At 45.4% G+C, this 18,008-nt stretch overlaps 1 protein-coding gene across 1 annotated transcript in view; it reads left to right on the top strand.

The window, feature by feature from the left end:
• ACADM (acyl-CoA dehydrogenase medium chain) overlaps positions 1–18,008 on the top strand; it is a 50,987-nt gene that overhangs the window by 598 nt on the left and 32,381 nt on the right. The window contains exon 2 of the mRNA XM_048860869.2: positions 4,947–5,043. Coding sequence (XP_048716826.2) covers positions 4,947–5,043 — 97 coding nt within the window. The remainder of the gene's footprint in view (positions 1–4,946; positions 5,044–18,008) is intronic.

Genomic DNA, 18,008 nt, shown 5'->3' with positions numbered 1-18,008 from the left:
GGAGGCACTGGGGTCCCAGGTATAGGGGGAAAACTGTGGAGGGGAATGTGGAAGACGCTCTACTCCTTTGAATCATCATTAGTCCTTGAGTGTGGGGAGAAAGAGGACAGAGCCCAGGGTTAGGCTGGGTGTGCGTATGTGTGCACCATCCGGATAGAATGTACACTGCTGTTTGACCATGTTATTCCTCTCCCCCTCTACACCTGGCTCTAACAAATCGTGCAAGAAGCCTTCACTCAACTGGCCTCTTGCTTTTCTCCGGAGTGTGGCTTTTAGAAATGACAGTGCTTTCTAAAGCCAAGCCCTGTGGAGCAGGGGCACTGGAGAGTAAAGAAATGCAGACCCCTGGAGTTCTTTCCCTGTTCTGTGTTTGTGCCTCAGCATTTGAGACAGATTAATGTTTGAACAGTTCAGGTGTTAAACTTCCAAAATGCTGTTTCTCTGACTTTTGCTCAGTGTTTACCAGCATGTGTTACACAACTTGAGGCTCTTCTGCTGGTGTGGGAAATGCTAGAGGAGTCCAAGAGACTAATCACTGGAGGAAAAAATAATGAATAAACATAACTTCTGCTTCAGACTAAACAGAAGTGATGCCTAATAAGAGAACAAAGCTTTGAATTTTTGAAAAATATTTGATGGGGAGGGATCTCCTTAAATATACATCTCTAATTCTATATTTTAATTTGATTTATAGTGCTGTAAAAAAGAATTTATGCTAGGTTCTAATCACTTTTTCTAGAAATTAAAAATACAGTTCTATTCAAGAAAATAAATTGTACTTGAACTAGCAGCTACTTATCCACAATTATCAGCCTTTATTATAGCCCTGCCACTCTGAAATCCTAGGTAAATAGATGGTTCTTGCAGCTGACTGTGATGATCAACAAATTTAGGTATTCCAAGGTAAACAAGTTCTGTATATGAGTTCTGCTCCTGGCAGCAACTCTTTTATACCAACTTGACCACGTCTGCCACAGCCACAGTCAGCAATGTCACACAGGGAGAAAAGTCCCATGCCATTGAGTATTTAAGAAATCAACCCTAACACCTTAAAGTTCACCTCAGAGCTAATAGGCAACAAGTGCAGATCATGGAAAGCTGATGTCCTGTACTGGCAGCAAGCTGTGCCACATAATAAGCTGCCTGCCAATTCTGCACCAGCTTCAGCCTCTGGGGGTATGTCTATACTGCAGTGGAGTGTAAGTGCAGTATAAGCCCAGGGTTAGTGGGCCTTGAGTTAGCTGACCTGTGTTAGAGAACCTGGGGCTTGAGCATCTATAATAATTCTTAACCCTACATTAACAATTTTCTAGCTGGGGCTCAAACCTCGGGCTCTGATGTCCACTCTGCAGCACACAGACCTGAGTCAAACCAACGATATCTCAGACTCTCTAGTGCCCTCCCGAAATGTGGCCACTCTAACCCTTTGTGTGTGGTGCATTATGGGAAAACTTTACTGCCCACCCTGCACATTACAGGAAGTTTGAACAGCCCATCAACACATCCTGCCTAGCAACATGGAGGAGACCCCTTTTCAAGAACTTTGCTTGCGTGCACTTTCACTCCTTTGTCAGGAAGAGGGTGGAGCACCTGAGAGGTGCTGGTGGACATTTTAGTGGCATTTTCTGACCCATAAAAGACACGTGACAGATTTTATGATGGAGCAGAAGGAGGCAGAGGAGGAAGAGTATGCTGGGATGGCAGACTCATATTGACTGTTACTGCTCAATACACTCAACATAGCTGCTTATGCTCCCTACATAGACCAGTGCTTCTGGTGTAGGGCCACAAGCACAGATTGGTGGGATCACATCATCATGCAGATCTGGGATGACCAACAGTGGGTTCAGAACTTTCAGATGAAGACAGCTACATTTCTGGAGCTTTTTGAGCAGCTTGCCCTGACCCTCAGGCATAAAGACACCTGCATGAGGGAGCTCTTGCCATCTAGAAGCAGGTTGCTATAACTGTCTGGAACCTGGCTACCCCATATTGCCTCAGATCTGTTGCCAACCAGTTTGATGTTGGAAAGTCGACTATGAGTAAAGGTGGAGGTTTCTGAGGCAATGAGGCACATGGTTTACTGTAAGGTGGTGGGCATAAAAATATTCATGAACTTGTAGAGAATGAGGTTTCCTGACTGCACCGAGGCCACTGATGGGACTCATGCCCATAGTTTGCTCTTCTTCTCCCCCCGGGTCCCAGAAGCCTTGGTCCGAGTGTAAATCTGAGAGATTTGTGTGTAGACGGAATAGGGGATTGGACTCAATCTTCAGTCTGAGTCTGGGCTTACATTGTAGTGTAGACATACCCTGGGTTGATTTAAGGTATACCTCTATGTAAAACACATAGTAGTACTCCACTACTCAGTTTTGTCTTAATTAGGAAAAAGGGTGAGTACAGGGTGGGCTTAGCTAAGATAGTTTTGGTAAGTCTAAACTATAGTTGACTGCTTTTCCTTGTCTAGATGCATGTTAGTGTGTTTAGCATGATTTTAGCAGGTTGAGTTATAGCCTAGGTAAAAGCTAAGCCCAACCCAAAGTCAATCCCTTTTCCTAGCCAAAACAAAGCCGTTAGATCCCAAAAGGCATGAGTGACTGCCACAAGGACTGCAGCCGAAAGAAATTGTTACAGATTCTTGGCAAGATGAAAATTAGAAAAAGCCTTTCCAAAAACAGCTGTCCTGATATAATACAGTATACTGTCCTAGTCAGTGACACTGAATTCAAGAAATTTTGAAGGATCCAAGTCCCTAAGGTGTTTCACATCTGTCACTTAGACATTTTTAGACAATTTTGCATGATTTTGTATGCTGTATCAATAATCATAGCAGTCGTTTGGCACATAGACAGAAATATAAGAAAGTGAAGTACACCATTTATTTCATAGTAGACATAACTTCCCTCCCCCCATTCCCCTTTTTTCAAGGTAGGGATAAGGGCAGCATTGTTTTTCTATAAAATTTTCTATGCTTGTTTGAGAAGTAACAAACTGTCACATTTTAACTGAACACACTATCCAAAAGATAAAGCCTCCAAGAATTCATAACTTCCTACTCAAAGAGTGAGGACTTATAACATATGTAATCAAATAATTTCTTACAGAGGAATTAATTAGGGAATGATTAATAACTTGCTTACTTACCAATTCAAGATGGTTATGCAACATTCAAGTATACTATAGCTTGCTTCTCTTCTCTTGCCATCTGAAGTTGTCTTCCTGTATCTCCTTACCTTCAAAACTTTCCATCTATTTTCAAGAAAACCTCAGAAAAGATTTTTTCCTTGTGTATACCTCTTAGTTGCTCTATGACTACCATTGCTATTTTAACTTGTAACTTTTGGGAGGCAGTTTTTATAGAAAATTTGATCCAGTGGAACTTCATTTTGTATCTTCAATCTGGTTGCTAGTCTAATTTTGTGCCCCAACGTGTTTCTTCTACCATCAAACGAGCAGTCTGCTTTCTGGGATTTGACGATTGTTTGCCATAGTCTCCATTGAAGTTATTGTAGTGTTTTCTGCATTAGTTTCATGAATCAAACATTTTAATGCTGCATACTATGTGACTGTTATGCTGTGTCCAGGCATATCTGACAGATCGTGTGTTTTCTTCTATATTTATCAAGAGAATGATGGACCTTTTAGCCAAAACAAAATCCTTGCTACTAAGAAAGTGTCTAATTATGTCCTTATATAGTCTTTAAAGATGACTTGTCATTACTATGTCATTTATTGAAACACTATGCTGTCTTACATTCAGCTTATCTTTGATATCAGTAAAGGGAGGGACTTCTTTGGAAGGTGAAATACAGTGCTGAAAGTAACTTACATTTGGTCAAATTCATTGTTCCATATGTAACTGTATTTTCAAAGAAATGTTCAGTGGGTTTAATATTGTTTGCAAAGTATGCTCTTAAAAGTCTCATGGAGTTGACTTTTACACAAAGTCTGAACACTAAACTACCAAACTGAGGACCAGCTCACACTTACTTTGCTGGACTTATCAAATTGATTTACACTGTGCATGCTTCATTTGATCCAGTTCACTGCTGCTCTCCCCTCTTCACCCCCAGCTCTTCCCCCCCTCCCCCCCCCCCCAAAAAAAAGAAAAGAAAAGAAAACCCCTGAAAAATCTGTGTGTGTTTCTTCTTTGGGGAAATGTTGGGGAAATGTTGGAGCTATGTCATCAGTCTTAAGCAGAAATTGCATAGTAGAATCTTGTGGTGGTTAAGCACTGTACTTCTCTTCACAGCATGCCTTAAGATATAATAAACAATATATTTCCCATCACCTAAGAAGCAAAGAATGTAAGAAGCACAGAAGAAAAATGGAAGGGAAAAAGTCAATGATCAACATTAGAGAGGAAAATAAACTCCGTATTTACTGCTGAGTCACAAACTTCTGGAGCAAAGTGACCATAGATCACTAGCCATCTGGGGCAGTAGTTCATTACAAAAAAAGCAAACAGAAAACAACGCATGCTCCATGAATTCCTCAGACTGAGATTTTTCCAAACAATATATTCTGGCAGATGCTGATTTCTAGGCAGAATGTTGTTATTATTGGCATTAAGGTTGTAAATACATGTAAAAGGTTAATTTAAAACAGGAGAAAAAAAATCAATGCTTATATTACACTTTTTTTCTTTTCTTTTTTCAAGGCCCCAGTGCTACAACATGTAGTGCATTGCTGGACCCACACACAGCCCCACTAAAGACTTGTGTTTATGTGCTACACACATTGCAGGATCAGGACCTAAAATAGCTAAAACTTTTAAAAACACTTATAATTATTTTGCAACACTTGATGCAGTATGTGTTTAGAAAGATGAATGTATGTCTGTATTTAAATTTTAATGTGTTCTAAACCACTCCTGTAGTTCTTAAGGCTCCAAGAAGCTTTGCATTGTGAGCATGTTAAATCTCCTATTCCTTTATTTTAAACAGGTGCTTCGAGGCATTGCTCAATGTGGCTGGAGATCACAATCTAGTCAAGCTGCTGAAGTGTCACATCAAATTAAACCTGGAGCTGGCTTTAGTTTTGGTAAGTGGTCTGTGGGTCTGAAGAAATGTTGCTAAGCAGTTTATATGTAAAATTTGTTACAGTCTAGAGAAAGGTTTCAGAGGAACAGCCGTGTTAGTCTGTATTCGCAAAAAGAAAAGGAGTACTTGTGGCACCTTAGAGACTAACCAATTTATTTGAGCATGAGCTTTCGTGAGCTACAGCTCACTTCATCAGATGTTTACCGTGGAAACTGCAGCAGACTTTATATACACACAGAGAATATGAAACAATACCTCCTCCCACCCCACTGTCCTGCTGGTAATAGCTTATCTAAAGTGATCAACAGGTGGGTCATTTCCAGCACAAATCCAGGTTTTCTCACCCTCCACCCCCCACACAAATTCACTCTCCTGCTGGTGCTAGCCCATCCAAAGTGACAACTCTTTGCATAATCAAGTCGGGCTATTTCCTGCATAGATCAAGGTTTTCTCACATCCCCCCCACCCCCATACACACACAAACTCACTCTCCTGCTGGTAATAGCTCATCTAAACTGACCACTCTCCAAGTTTAAATCCAAGTTAAACCAGAACATCTGGAGGGGGGGGGGTAGGAAAAAACAAGAAGAAACAGGCTACCTTGCATAATGACTTAGCCACTCCCAGTCTCTATTTAAGCCTAAATTAATAGTATCCAATTTGCAAATGAATTCCAATTCAGCAGTTTCTCGCTGGAGTCTGGATTTGAAGTTTTTTTGTTTTAAGATAGCGACCTTCATGTCTGTGATTGCGTGACCAGAGAGATTGAAGTGTTCTCCGACTGGTTTATGAATGTTATAATTCTTGACATCTGATTTGTGTCCATTTATTCTTTTACGTAGAGACTGTCCAGTTTGACCAATGTACATGGCAGAGGGGCATTGCTGGCACATGATGGCATATATCACATTGGTGGATGTGCAGGTGAACGAGCCTCTGATAGTGTGGCTGATGTTATTAGGCCCTGTGATGGTGTCCCCTGAATAGATATGTGGGCACAATTGGCAACGGGCTTTGTTGCAAGGATAAGTTCCTGGGTTAGTGGTTCTGTTGTGTGGTATGTGGTTGTTGGTGAGTATTTGCTTCAGGTTGCGGGGCTGTCTGTAGGCAAGGACTGGCCTGTCTCCCAAGACTTGTGAGAGTGTTGGGTCATCCTTTAGGATAGGTTGTAGATCCTTAATAATGCGTTGGAGGGGTTTTAGTTGGGGGCTGAAGGTGACCGCTAGTGGCGTTCTGTTATTTTCTTTGTTAGGCCTGTCCTGTAGTAGGTAACTTCTGGGAACTCTTCTGGCTCTATCAATCTGTTTCTTTACTTCTGCAGGTGGGTATTGTAGTTGTAAGAAAGCTTGACAGAGATCTTGTAGGTGTTTGTCTCTGTCTGAGGGGTTGGAGCAAATGCGGTTGTATCGCAGAGCTTGGCTGTAGACGATGGATCGTGTGGTGTGGTCAGGGTGAAAGCTGGAGGCATGCAGGTAGGAATAGCGGTCAGTAGGTTTCCGGTATAGGGTGGTGTTTATGTGGCCATTGTTAATTAGCACTGTAGTGTCCAGGAAGTGGATCTCTTGTGTGGACTGGACCAGGCTGAGGTTGGTGGTGGGATGGAAATTGTTGAAATCGTGGTGGAATTCCTCAAGGGCTTCTTTTCCATGGGTCCAGATGATGAAGATGTCATCAATATAGCGCAAGTAGAGTAGGGGCTTTAGGGGACGAGAGCTGAGGAAGCGTTGTTCTAAATCAGCCATAAAAATGTTGGCATACTGTGGGGCCATGCGGGTACACATAGCAGTGCCGCTGATCTGAAGGTATACATTGTCCCCAAATGTGAAATAGTTATGGGTAAGGACAAAGTCACAAAGTTCAGCCACCAGGTTAGCCGTGACATTATCGGGGATAGTGTTCTTGACGGCTTGTAGTCCATCTTTGTGTGGAATGTTGGTGTAGAGGGCTTCTACATCCATAGTAGCCAGGATGGTGTTATCAGGAAGATCACTGATGGATTGAAGTTTCCTCAGGAAGTCAGTGGTGTCTCGAAGGTAGCTGGGAGTGCTGGTAGCGTAGGGCCTGAGGAGGGAGTCTACATAGCCAGACAATCCTGCTGTCAGGGTGCCAATGCCTGAGATGATGGGGCGCCCAGGATTTCCAGGTTTATGGATCTTGGGTAGTAGATAGAATATCCCAGGTCGGGGTTCCAGGGGTGTGTCTGTGCGGATTTGATCTTGTGCTTTTTCAGGAAGTTTCTTGAGCAAATGCTGTAGTTGCTTTTGGTAACTCTCAGTGGGATCATAGGGTAATGGCTTGTAGAAACTCGTGTTGGAGAGCTGCCGAGCAGCCTCTTGTTCATATTCCGACCTATTCATGATGACAACAGCACCTCCTTTGTCAGCCTTTTTGATTATGATGTCAGAGTTGTTTCTGAGGCTGTGGATGGCATTGCGTTCCGCATGGCTGAGGTTATGGGGCAAGTGATGCTGCTTTTCCACAATTTCAGCCCGTGCACGTCGGCGGAAGCACTCTATGTAGAAGTCCAGTCTGCTGTTTCGACCTTCAGGAGGAGTCCATCTAGAATCCCTCTTTCTGTAGTGTTGGCAGGGAGACCTCTGTGGATTAGTATGTTGTTCAGAGGTATTTTGGAAATATTCCTTGAGACGGAGACGTCGAAAATAGGATTCTAGGTCACCACAGAACTGTATCATGTTCGTGGGGGTGGAGGGGCAGAAGGAGAGGCCCCGAGATAGAACAGCTGCTTCTGCTGGGCTGAGAGTATAGTTGGATAGGTTAACAATATTGCTAGGTGGGGTGAGGGAACCATTGCTGTGGCCCCTTGTAGCATGTAGTAGTTTAGAAAGTTTACTGTCTTTTTTCTTTTGTAGAGAAGCAAAGTGTGCGTTGTAAATGGCTTGTCTAGTTTTAGTAAAATCCAGCCACGAGGAAGTTTGTGTGGAAGGTTGGTTCTTTATGAGAGTATCCATTTTTGAGAGCTCATTCTTAATCTTTCCCTGTTTGCTGTAGAGGATCTTGATCAGGTGATTCCGCAGTTTCTTTGAGAGCGTGAGGCACAAGCTGTCAGCATAGTCTGTGTGGTATGTAGATTGTAATGGATTTTTGACCTTCAGTCCTTTTGGTACGATGTCCATCTGTTTGCATTTGGAAAGGAAGATGATGTCTGTCTGTATCTGTACAAGTTTCTTCATGCAGTTGATAGATTTCCACTCCATACGGCTAAATGCAGTGCCTTGCATAATGACAGGTTTCAGAGGAACAGCCGTGTTAGTCTGTATTCGCAAAAAGAAAAGGAGTACTTGTGGCACCTTAGAGACTAACCAATTTATTTGAGCATGAGCTTTCGTGAGCTACAGCTCACTTCATCAGATGTTTACCGTGGAAACTGCAGCAGACTTTATATACACACAGAGAATATGAAACAATACCTCCTCCCACCCCACTGTCCTGCTGGTAATAGCTTATCTAAAGTGATCAACAGGTGGGTCATTTCCAGCACAAATCCAGGTTTTCTCACCCTCCACCCCCCACACAAATTCACTCTCCTGCTGGTGCTAGCCCATCCAAAGTGACAACTCTTTGCATAATCAAGTCGGGCTATTTCCTGCATAGATCAAGGTTTTCTCACATCCCCCCCACCCCCATACACACACAAACTCACTCTCCTGCTGGTAATAGCTCATCTAAACTGACCACTCTCCAAGTTTAAATCCAAGTTAAACCAGAACATCTGGAGGGGGGGGGGTAGGAAAAAACAAGAAGAAACAGGCTACCTTGCATAATGACTTAGCCACTCCCAGTCTCTATTTAAGCCTAAATTAATAGTATCCAATTTGCAAATGAATTCCAATTCAGCAGTTTCTCGCTGGAGTCTGGATTTGAAGTTTTTTTGTTTTAAGATAGCGACCTTCATGTCTGTGATTGCGTGACCAGAGAGATTGAAGTGTTCTCCGACTGGTTTATGAATGTTATAATTCTTGACATCTGATTTGTGTCCATTTATTCTTTTACGTAGAGACTGTCCAGTTTGACCAATGTACATGGCAGAGGGGCATTGCTGGCACATGATGGCATATATCACATTGGTGGATGTGCAGGTGAACGAGCCTCTGATAGTGTGGCTGATGTTATTAGGCCCTGTGATGGTGTCCCCTGAATAGATATGTGGGCACAATTGGCAACGGGCTTTGTTGCAAGGATAAGTTCCTGGGTTAGTGGTTCTGTTGTGTGGTATGTGGTTGTTGGTGAGTATTTGCTTCAGGTTGCGGGGCTGTCTGTAGGCAAGGACTGGCCTGTCTCCCAAGACTTGTGAGAGTGTTGGGTCATCCTTTAGGATAGGTTGTAGATCCTTAATAATGCGTTGGAGGGGTTTTAGTTGGGGGCTGAAGGTGACCGCTAGTGGCGTTCTGTTATTTTCTTTGTTAGGCCTGTCCTGTAGTAGGTAACTTCTGGGAACTCTTCTGGCTCTATCAATCTGTTTCTTTACTTCTGCAGGTGGGTATTGTAGTTGTAAGAAAGCTTGACAGAGATCTTGTAGGTGTTTGTCTCTGTCTGAGGGGTTGGAGCAAATGCGGTTGTATCGCAGAGCTTGGCTGTAGACGATGGATCGTGTGGTGTGGTCAGGGTGAAAGCTGGAGGCATGCAGGTAGGAATAGCGGTCAGTAGGTTTCCGGTATAGGGTGGTGTTTATGTGGCCATTGTTAATTAGCACTGTAGTGTCCAGGAAGTGGATCTCTTGTGTGGACTGGACCAGGCTGAGGTTGGTGGTGGGATGGAAATTGTTGAAATCGTGGTGGAATTCCTCAAGGGCTTCTTTTCCATGGGTCCAGATGATGAAGATGTCATCAATATAGCGCAAGTAGAGTAGGGGCTTTAGGGGACGAGAGCTGAGGAAGCGTTGTTCTAAATCAGCCATAAAAATGTTGGCATACTGTGGGGCCATGCGGGTACCCATAGCAGTGCCGCTGATCTGAAGGTATACATTGTCCCCAAATGTGAAATAGTTATGGGTAAGGACAAAGTCACAAAGTTCAGCCACCAGGTTAGCCGTGACATTATCGGGGATAGTGTTCTTGACGGCTTGTAGTCCATCTTTGTGTGGAATGTTGGTGTAGAGGGCTTCTACATCCATAGTAGCCAGGATGGTGTTATCAGGAAGATCACCGATGGATTGAAGTTTCCTCAGGAAGTCAGTGGTGTCTCGAAGGTAGCTGGGAGTGCTGGTAGCGTAGGGCCTGAGGAGGGAGTCTACATAGCCAGACAATCCTGCTGTCAGGGTGCCAATGCCTGAGATGATGGGGCGCCCAGGATTTCCAGGTTTATGGATCTTGGGTAGTAGATAGAATATCCCAGGTCGGGGTTCCAGGGGTGTGTCTGTGCGGATTTGATCTTGTGCTTTTTCAGGAAGTTTCTTGAGCAAATGCTGTAGTTGCTTTTGGTAACTCTCAGTGGGATCATAGGGTAATGGCTTGTAGAAACTCGTGTTGGAGAGCTGCCGAGCAGCCTCTTGTTCATATTCCGACCTATTCATGATGACAACAGCACCTCCTTTGTCAGCCTTTTTGATTATGATGTCAGAGTTGTTTCTGAGGCTGTGGATGGCATTGCGTTCCGCATGGCTGAGGTTATGGGGCAAGTGATGCTGCTTTTCCACAATTTCAGCCCGTGCACGTCGGCGGAAGCACTCTATGTAGAAGTCCAGTCTGCTGTTTCGACCTTCAGGAGGAGTCCATCTAGAATCCCTCTTTCTGTAGTGTTGGCAGGGAGACCTCTGTGGATTAGTATGTTGTTCAGAGGTATTTTGGAAATATTCCTTGAGACGGAGACGTCGAAAATAGGATTCTAGGTCACCACAGAACTGTATCATGTTCGTGGGGGTGGAGGGGCAGAAGGAGAGGCCCCGAGATAGAACAGCTGCTTCTGCTGGGCTGAGAGTATAGTTGGATAGGTTAACAATATTGCTAGGTGGGGTGAGGGAACCATTGCTGTGGCCCCTTGTAGCATGTAGTAGTTTAGAAAGTTTACTGTCTTTTTTCTTTTGTAGAGAAGCAAAGTGTGCGTTGTAAATGGCTTGTCTAGTTTTAGTAAAATCCAGCCACGAGGAAGTTTGTGTGGAAGGTTGGTTCTTTATGAGAGTATCCATTTTTGAGAGCTCATTCTTAATCTTTCCGAGATTCACGGAGTCCCTGGGCGATGCTCTGGAACTGCTCCCCATGAAGTCAGTCAGGACTCTGGGGTAGTCGCCTTTCTGTGAGCAGCCTGTCTTCAGGACACACAGCTCACACAGCTTCCACCTTCCTGGGTCTGACCTCAGAGCATTCAGCATCCTCTGCCTCTCCGTGCGCTTTCCCCCAGCGAGTCCGCTCAGGCGGGGCTCCTGGGGAAGCCAGAGGGTCCTGCACCCCAACTTTGCAGTCAGACGTGACTCTCAGCCAGCCAGTAAAACAGAAGGTTTATTAGACGACAGGAACATGGTCTAAAACAGAGCTTGTAGGTGCAGAGAACGGGACCCCTCTGCTGGGTCCATTCTGGGGGGCCGTGAGCCAGACAACCACGTCTGCACTTCACTCCATGTCCCAGCCAGCCCCAAACTGAGAACCCCTCCAGCCCCTCCTCCTCTGGGCTTTGTTCCTTTCCCGGGCCAGGTGGTCACCTGATTCCTTTGTTCTCCAACCCTTCAGCTCTCACCTTGCAGGGGGGGAAGGGCCCAGGCCATCAGTTGCCAGGAAACAGGGTGTCGGCCATTCTCTGTGTCCAGATCCCTGCACACACCTGCCCTCTAGGGCTCTGCAATGATCATACACCCTTACCCCACCACCTAGATACTTAAGAACTGCATAGGGGAAACTGAGGCACCCCCACACTATTCAGAGGAAACATTAAGAACAGGCCCACTTCGTCACATCGAAGGTTTATTAGACGACAGGAACATGGTCTAAAACAGAGCTTGTAGGTGCAGAGAACAGGACCCCTCAGCTGGGTCCATTTTGGGGAGGGGCAGTGAGCCAGACAACCACGTCTGCACTTCACTCCATGTCCCAGCCAGCCCCAAACTGAAACTCCCTCCAGCCCCTCCTCCTCTGGGCTTTGTTCCTTTCCCGGGCCAGGAGGGCACCTGATTCCTTTGTTCTCCAACCCTTCAGCTCTCACCTTGCAGGGGGGGAAGGGCCCAGGCCATCAGTTGCCAGGAAACAGGGTGTCGGCCATTCTCTGTGTCCAGACCCCTGCACACCCCTGCCCTCTAGGGCTCTGCAGTGATCATACACCCTTACCCCACCACCTAGATACTTAAGAACTGCATAGGGGGGAACTGAGGCACCCCCACAATATTCGGAGGAAACATTAAGAACAGGCCCACTTCGTCACATCTCTCCCCCCTTCGAGATCGAAAAAACGCTGAATGCTTGTTTCCCTAGTCACAGGATGTACAGGAGTTGCCAGGAAACAGGGTGTCGGCCATTCTCTGTGTCCAGATCCCTGCACACACCTGCCCTCTAGGGCTCTGCAATGATCATACACCCTTACCCCACCACCTAGATACTTAAGAACTGCATAGGGGAAACTGAGGCACCCCCACACTATTCAGAGGAAACATTAAGAACAGGCCCACTTCGTCACATCGAAGGTTTATTAGACGACAGGAACATGGTCTAAAACAGAGCTTGTAGGTGCAGAGAACAGGACCCCTCAGCTGGGTCCATTTTGGGGAGGGGCAGTGAGCCAGACAACCACGTCTGCACTTCACTCCATGTCCCAGCCAGCCCCAAACTGAAACTCCCTCCAGCCCCTCCTCCTCTGGGCTTTGTTCCTTTCCCGGGCCAGGAGGGCACCTGATTCCTTTGTTCTCCAACCCTTCAGCTCTCACCTTGCAGGGGGGGAACGGCCCAGGCCATCAGTTGCCAGGAAACAGGGTGTCGGCCATTCTCTGTGTCCAGACCCCTGCACACCCCTGCCCTCTAGGGCTCTGCAGTGATCATACACCCTTACCCCACCACCTAGATACTTAAGAACTGCATAGGGGGGAACTGAGGCACCCCCACAATATTCGGAGGAAACATTAAGAACAGGCCCACTTCGTCACATCTCTCCCCCCTTCGAGATCGAAAAAACGCTGAATGCTTGTTTCCCTAGTCACAGGATGTACAGGAGTTGCCAGGAAACAGGGTGTCGGCCATTCTCTGTGTCCAGATCCCTGCACACACCTGCCCTCTAGGGCTCTGCAATGATCATACACCCTTACCCCACCACCTAGATACTTAAGAACTGCATAGGGGAAACTGAGGCACCCCCACACTATTCAGAGGAAACATTAAGAACAGGCCCACTTCGTCACATCGAAGGTTTATTAGACGACAGGAACATGGTCTAAAACAGAGCTTGTAGGTGCAGAGAACAGGACCCCTCAGCTGGGTCCATTTTGGGGAGGGGCAGTGAGCCAGACAACCACGTCTGCACTTCACTCCATGTCCCAGCCAGCCCCAAACTGAAACTCCCTCCAGCCCCTCCTCCTCTGGGCTTTGTTCCTTTCCCGGGCCAGGAGGGCACCTGATTCCTTTGTTCTCCAACCCTTCAGCTCTCACCTTGCAGGGGGGGAAGGGCCCAGGCCATCAGTTGCCAGGAAACAGGGTGTCGGCCATTCTCTGTGTCCAGACCCCTGCACACCCCTGCCCTCTAGGGCTCTGCAGTGATCATACACCCTTACCCCACCACCTAGATACTTAAGAACTGCATAGGGGGGAACTGAGGCACCCCCACAATATTCGGAGGAAACATTAAGAACAGGCCCACTTCGTCACATCTCTGGGGGCTCGTCCGGGATATGAACCCGGGACCTCTCGGAAAGGTTCCTTCTCAAAGCTCTCCACACTGGATCTTTCAATCTTTTAAGCTTGTGCCTCACGCTCTCAAAGAAACTGCGGAATCACCTGATCAAGATCCTCTACAGCAAACAGGGAAAGATTAAGAATGAGCTCTCAAAAATGGATACTCTCATAAAGAACCAACCTTCCACACAAACTTCCTCGTGGCTGGATTTTACTAAAACTAGACAAGCCATTTACAACGCACACTTTGCTTCTCTACAAAAGAAAAAAGACAGTAAACTTTTTAAACTACTACATGCTACAAGGGGCCACAGCAATGGTTCCCTCACCCCACCTAGCAATATTGTTAACCTATCCAACTATACTCTCAGCCCAGCAGAAGCAGCTGTTCTATCTCGGGGCCTCTCCTTCTGCCCCTCCACCCCCACGAACATGATACAGTTCTGTGGTGACCTAGAATCCTATTTTCGACGTCTCCGTCTCAAGGAATATTTCCAAAATACCTCTGAACAACATACTAATCCACAGAGGTCTCCCTGCCAACACTACAGAAAGAGGGATTCTAGATGGACTCCTCCTGAAGGTCGAAACAGCAGACTGGACTTCTACATAGAGTGCTTCCGCCGACGTGCACGGGCTGAAATTGTGGAAAAGCAGCATCACTTGCCCCATAACCTCAGCCATGCGGAACGCAATGCCATCCACAGCCTCAGAAACAACTCTGACATCATAATCAAAAAGGCTGACAAAGGAGGTGCTGTTGTCATCATGAATAGGTCGGAATATGAACAAGAGGCTGCTCGGCAGCTCTCCAACACGAGTTTCTACAAGCCATTACCCTATGATCCCACTGAGAGTTACCAAAAGCAACTACAGCATTTGCTCAAGAAACTTCCTGAAAAAGCACAAGATCAAATCCGCACAGACACACCCCTGGAACCCCGACCTGGGATATTCTATCTACTACCCAAGATCCATAAACCTGGAAATCCTGGGCGCCCCATCATCTCAGGCATTGGCACCCTGACAGCAGGATTGTCTGGCTATGTAGACTCCCTCCTCAGGCCCTACGCTACCAGCACTCCCAGCTACCTTCGAGACACCACTGACTTCCTGAGGAAACTTCAATCCATCGGTGATCTTCCTGATAACACCATCCTGGCTACTATGGATGTAGAAGCCCTCTACACCAACATTCCACACAAAGATGGACTACAAGCCGTCAAGAACACTATCCCCGATAATGTCACGGCTAACCTGGTGGCTGAACTTTGTGACTTTGTCCTTACCCATAACTATTTCACATTTGGGGACAATGTATACCTTCAGATCAGCGGCACTGCTATGGGTACCCGCATGGCCCCACAGTATGCCAACATTTTTATGGCTGATTTAGAACAACGCTTCCTCAGCTCTCGTCCCCTAAAGCCCCTACTCTACTTGCGCTATATTGATGACATCTTCATCATCTGGACCCATGGAAAAGAAGCCCTTGAGGAATTCCACCACGATTTCAACAATTTCCATCCCACCACCAACCTCAGCCTGGTCCAGTCCACACAAGAGATCCACTTCCTGGACACTACAGTGCTAATTAACAATGGCCACATAAACACCACCCTATACCGGAAACCTACTGACCGCTATTCCTACCTGCATGCCTCCAGCTTTCACCCTGACCACACCACACGATCCATCGTCTACAGCCAAGCTCTGCGATACAACCGCATTTGCTCCAACCCCTCAGACAGAGACAAACACCTACAAGATCTCTGTCAAGCTTTCTTACAACTACAATACCCACCTGCAGAAGTAAAGAAACAGATTGATAGAGCCAGAAGAGTTCCCAGAAGTTACCTACTACAGGACAGGCCTAACAAAGAAAATAACAGAACGCCACTAGCGGTCACCTTCAGCCCCCAACTAAAACCCCTCCAACGCATTATTAAGGATCTACAACCTATCCTAAAGGATGACCCAACACTCTCACAAGTCTTGGGAGACAGGCCAGTCCTTGCCTACAGACAGCCCCGCAACCTGAAGCAAATACTCACCAACAACCACATACCACACAACAGAACCACTAACCCAGGAACTTATCCTTGCAACAAAGCCCGTTGCCAATTGTGCCCACATATCTATTCAGGGGACACCATCACAGGGCCTAATAACATCAGCCACACTATCAGAGGCTCGTTCACCTGCACATCCACCAATGTGATATATGCCATCATGTGCCAGCAATGCCCCTCTGCCATGTACATTGGTCAAACTGGACAGTCTCTACGTAAAAGAATAAATGGACACAAATCAGATGTCAAGAATTATAACATTCATAAACCAGTCGGAGAACACTTCAATCTCTCTGGTCACGCAATCACAGACATGAAGGTCGCTATCTTAAAACAAAAAAACTTCAAATCCAGACTCCAGCGAGAAACTGCTGAATTGGAATTCATTTGCAAATTGGATACTATTAATTTAGGCTTAAATAGAGACTGGGAGTGGCTAAGTCATTATGCAAGGTAGCCTGTTTCTTCTTGTTTTTTCCTACCCCCCCCCCTCCAGATGTTCTGGTTTAACTTGGATTTAAACTTGGAGAGTGGTCAGTTTAGATGAGCTATTACCAGCAGGAGAGTGAGTTTGTGTGTGTATGGGGGTGGGGGGGATGTGAGAAAACCTTGATCTATGCAGGAAATAGCCCGACTTGATTATGCAAAGAGTTGTCACTTTGGATGGGCTAGCACCAGCAGGAGAGTGAATTTGTGTGGGGGGTGGAGGGTGAGAAAACCTGGATTTGTGCTGGAAATGACCCACCTGTTGATCACTTTAGATAAGCTATTACCAGCAGGACAGTGGGGTGGGAGGAGGTATTGTTTCATATTCTCTGTGTGTATATAAAGTCTGCTGCAGTTTCCACGGTAAACATCTGATGAAGTGAGCTGTAGCTCACGAAAGCTCATGCTCAAATAAATTGGTTAGTCTCTAAGGTGCCACAAGTACTCCTAGTCTAGAGAAAGTAACTATCCTTCAGTAGCTCAGGAATGTGTTCCGTATTGTTGCAATGCAGGGTGATGCTGTAGTTCAGGTTGAGAAAACACTTTCATATGAAAGCCCTATTTTCATTTATTGTTATCTTTCTTTTAAAAATATTTTTTAAGAGCCAAAATTCCTCTCTTGGTCAGGTCAGAAAACCCGTGTGTGTATGTATGTGGAGTTGGATTTTAAAAAAGAAAACTCAACTTCTTTTGGAGTTCTTCTGTGCTGGAATCTTTCTGCCCTTGAATAACTAACTCAAATGGCTTTCTTTTGAAATATAACAGTTTTCATGCTCCTTTAAGACTTTGTATTTGAAAGAGTGTAGTTTAGATGTAATTTAAGTTATAGCAGTTTAGATTTTCAAAAGTCTGCTCAGGTCACTTTCTGTAACTGTAACCACATACTGAAGTGTGATTCTCTGCATCTGTTAGTGTAGTTTTCATTAGTAATAAGAAAGATATAGTAGTGGTTTGGTCCTGACAATGTTTTGGACCTGTAGTTTGTCTCTTTGAAGTGTTGTACATCAAGTTTATATGAACTCTTTAAATAGAGGCATCCTTTTAACTTGAGATGAAAATGGCTGAACAAGGACTTCCTGTAATAGTATAACCATCTTAACTTTTCAACTTACTGCCTATTCAGTGGTTATGTTACACTGTAGTCTAATGGCGTAATAAATTCAAATAATTTAGCAGGTGTATGAGTTCATCCTGATATGAGCACATAATTATAATTGAAGTGTCGTTATTGGAGAGGCAGTAGCTAGATATTTGGAAGAGTATGAGATATACTGCTTTGAAAATACCTGATTTCTGCTGCATTGTTAACATTAAGCTGAACTGGGACTGCTCAGTATTTGGTTCGCTGAGATCGCTTGAGGGTCCATGCTGGCCGGGGTCTGAAAGACTTGGCCTGCTAGTTTCAGCTTTGGTTTCCCCTGCCAAAGCAGGGTATACAAGGAGTATATGATGAGAACATAACTGCATTATACCCCACTAAAAAATTCCGGGTTTGCTTGGGCTATTCTATAGCAGGGTATTTCTCCCAGTATGGCTCAGCTCTTTTCACACAGGACTAATAGGCACTCAGCAGAATGAAACCATAG

The sequence above is a fragment of the Caretta caretta genome, chromosome 8, assembly GCF_965140235.1.
Source record: "Caretta caretta isolate rCarCar2 chromosome 8, rCarCar1.hap1, whole genome shotgun sequence".
In the NCBI taxonomy this organism is placed as follows: Eukaryota; Metazoa; Chordata; order Testudines; family Cheloniidae; genus Caretta; species Caretta caretta.
This window is presented reverse-complemented; position numbering and strand designations above follow the sequence as displayed.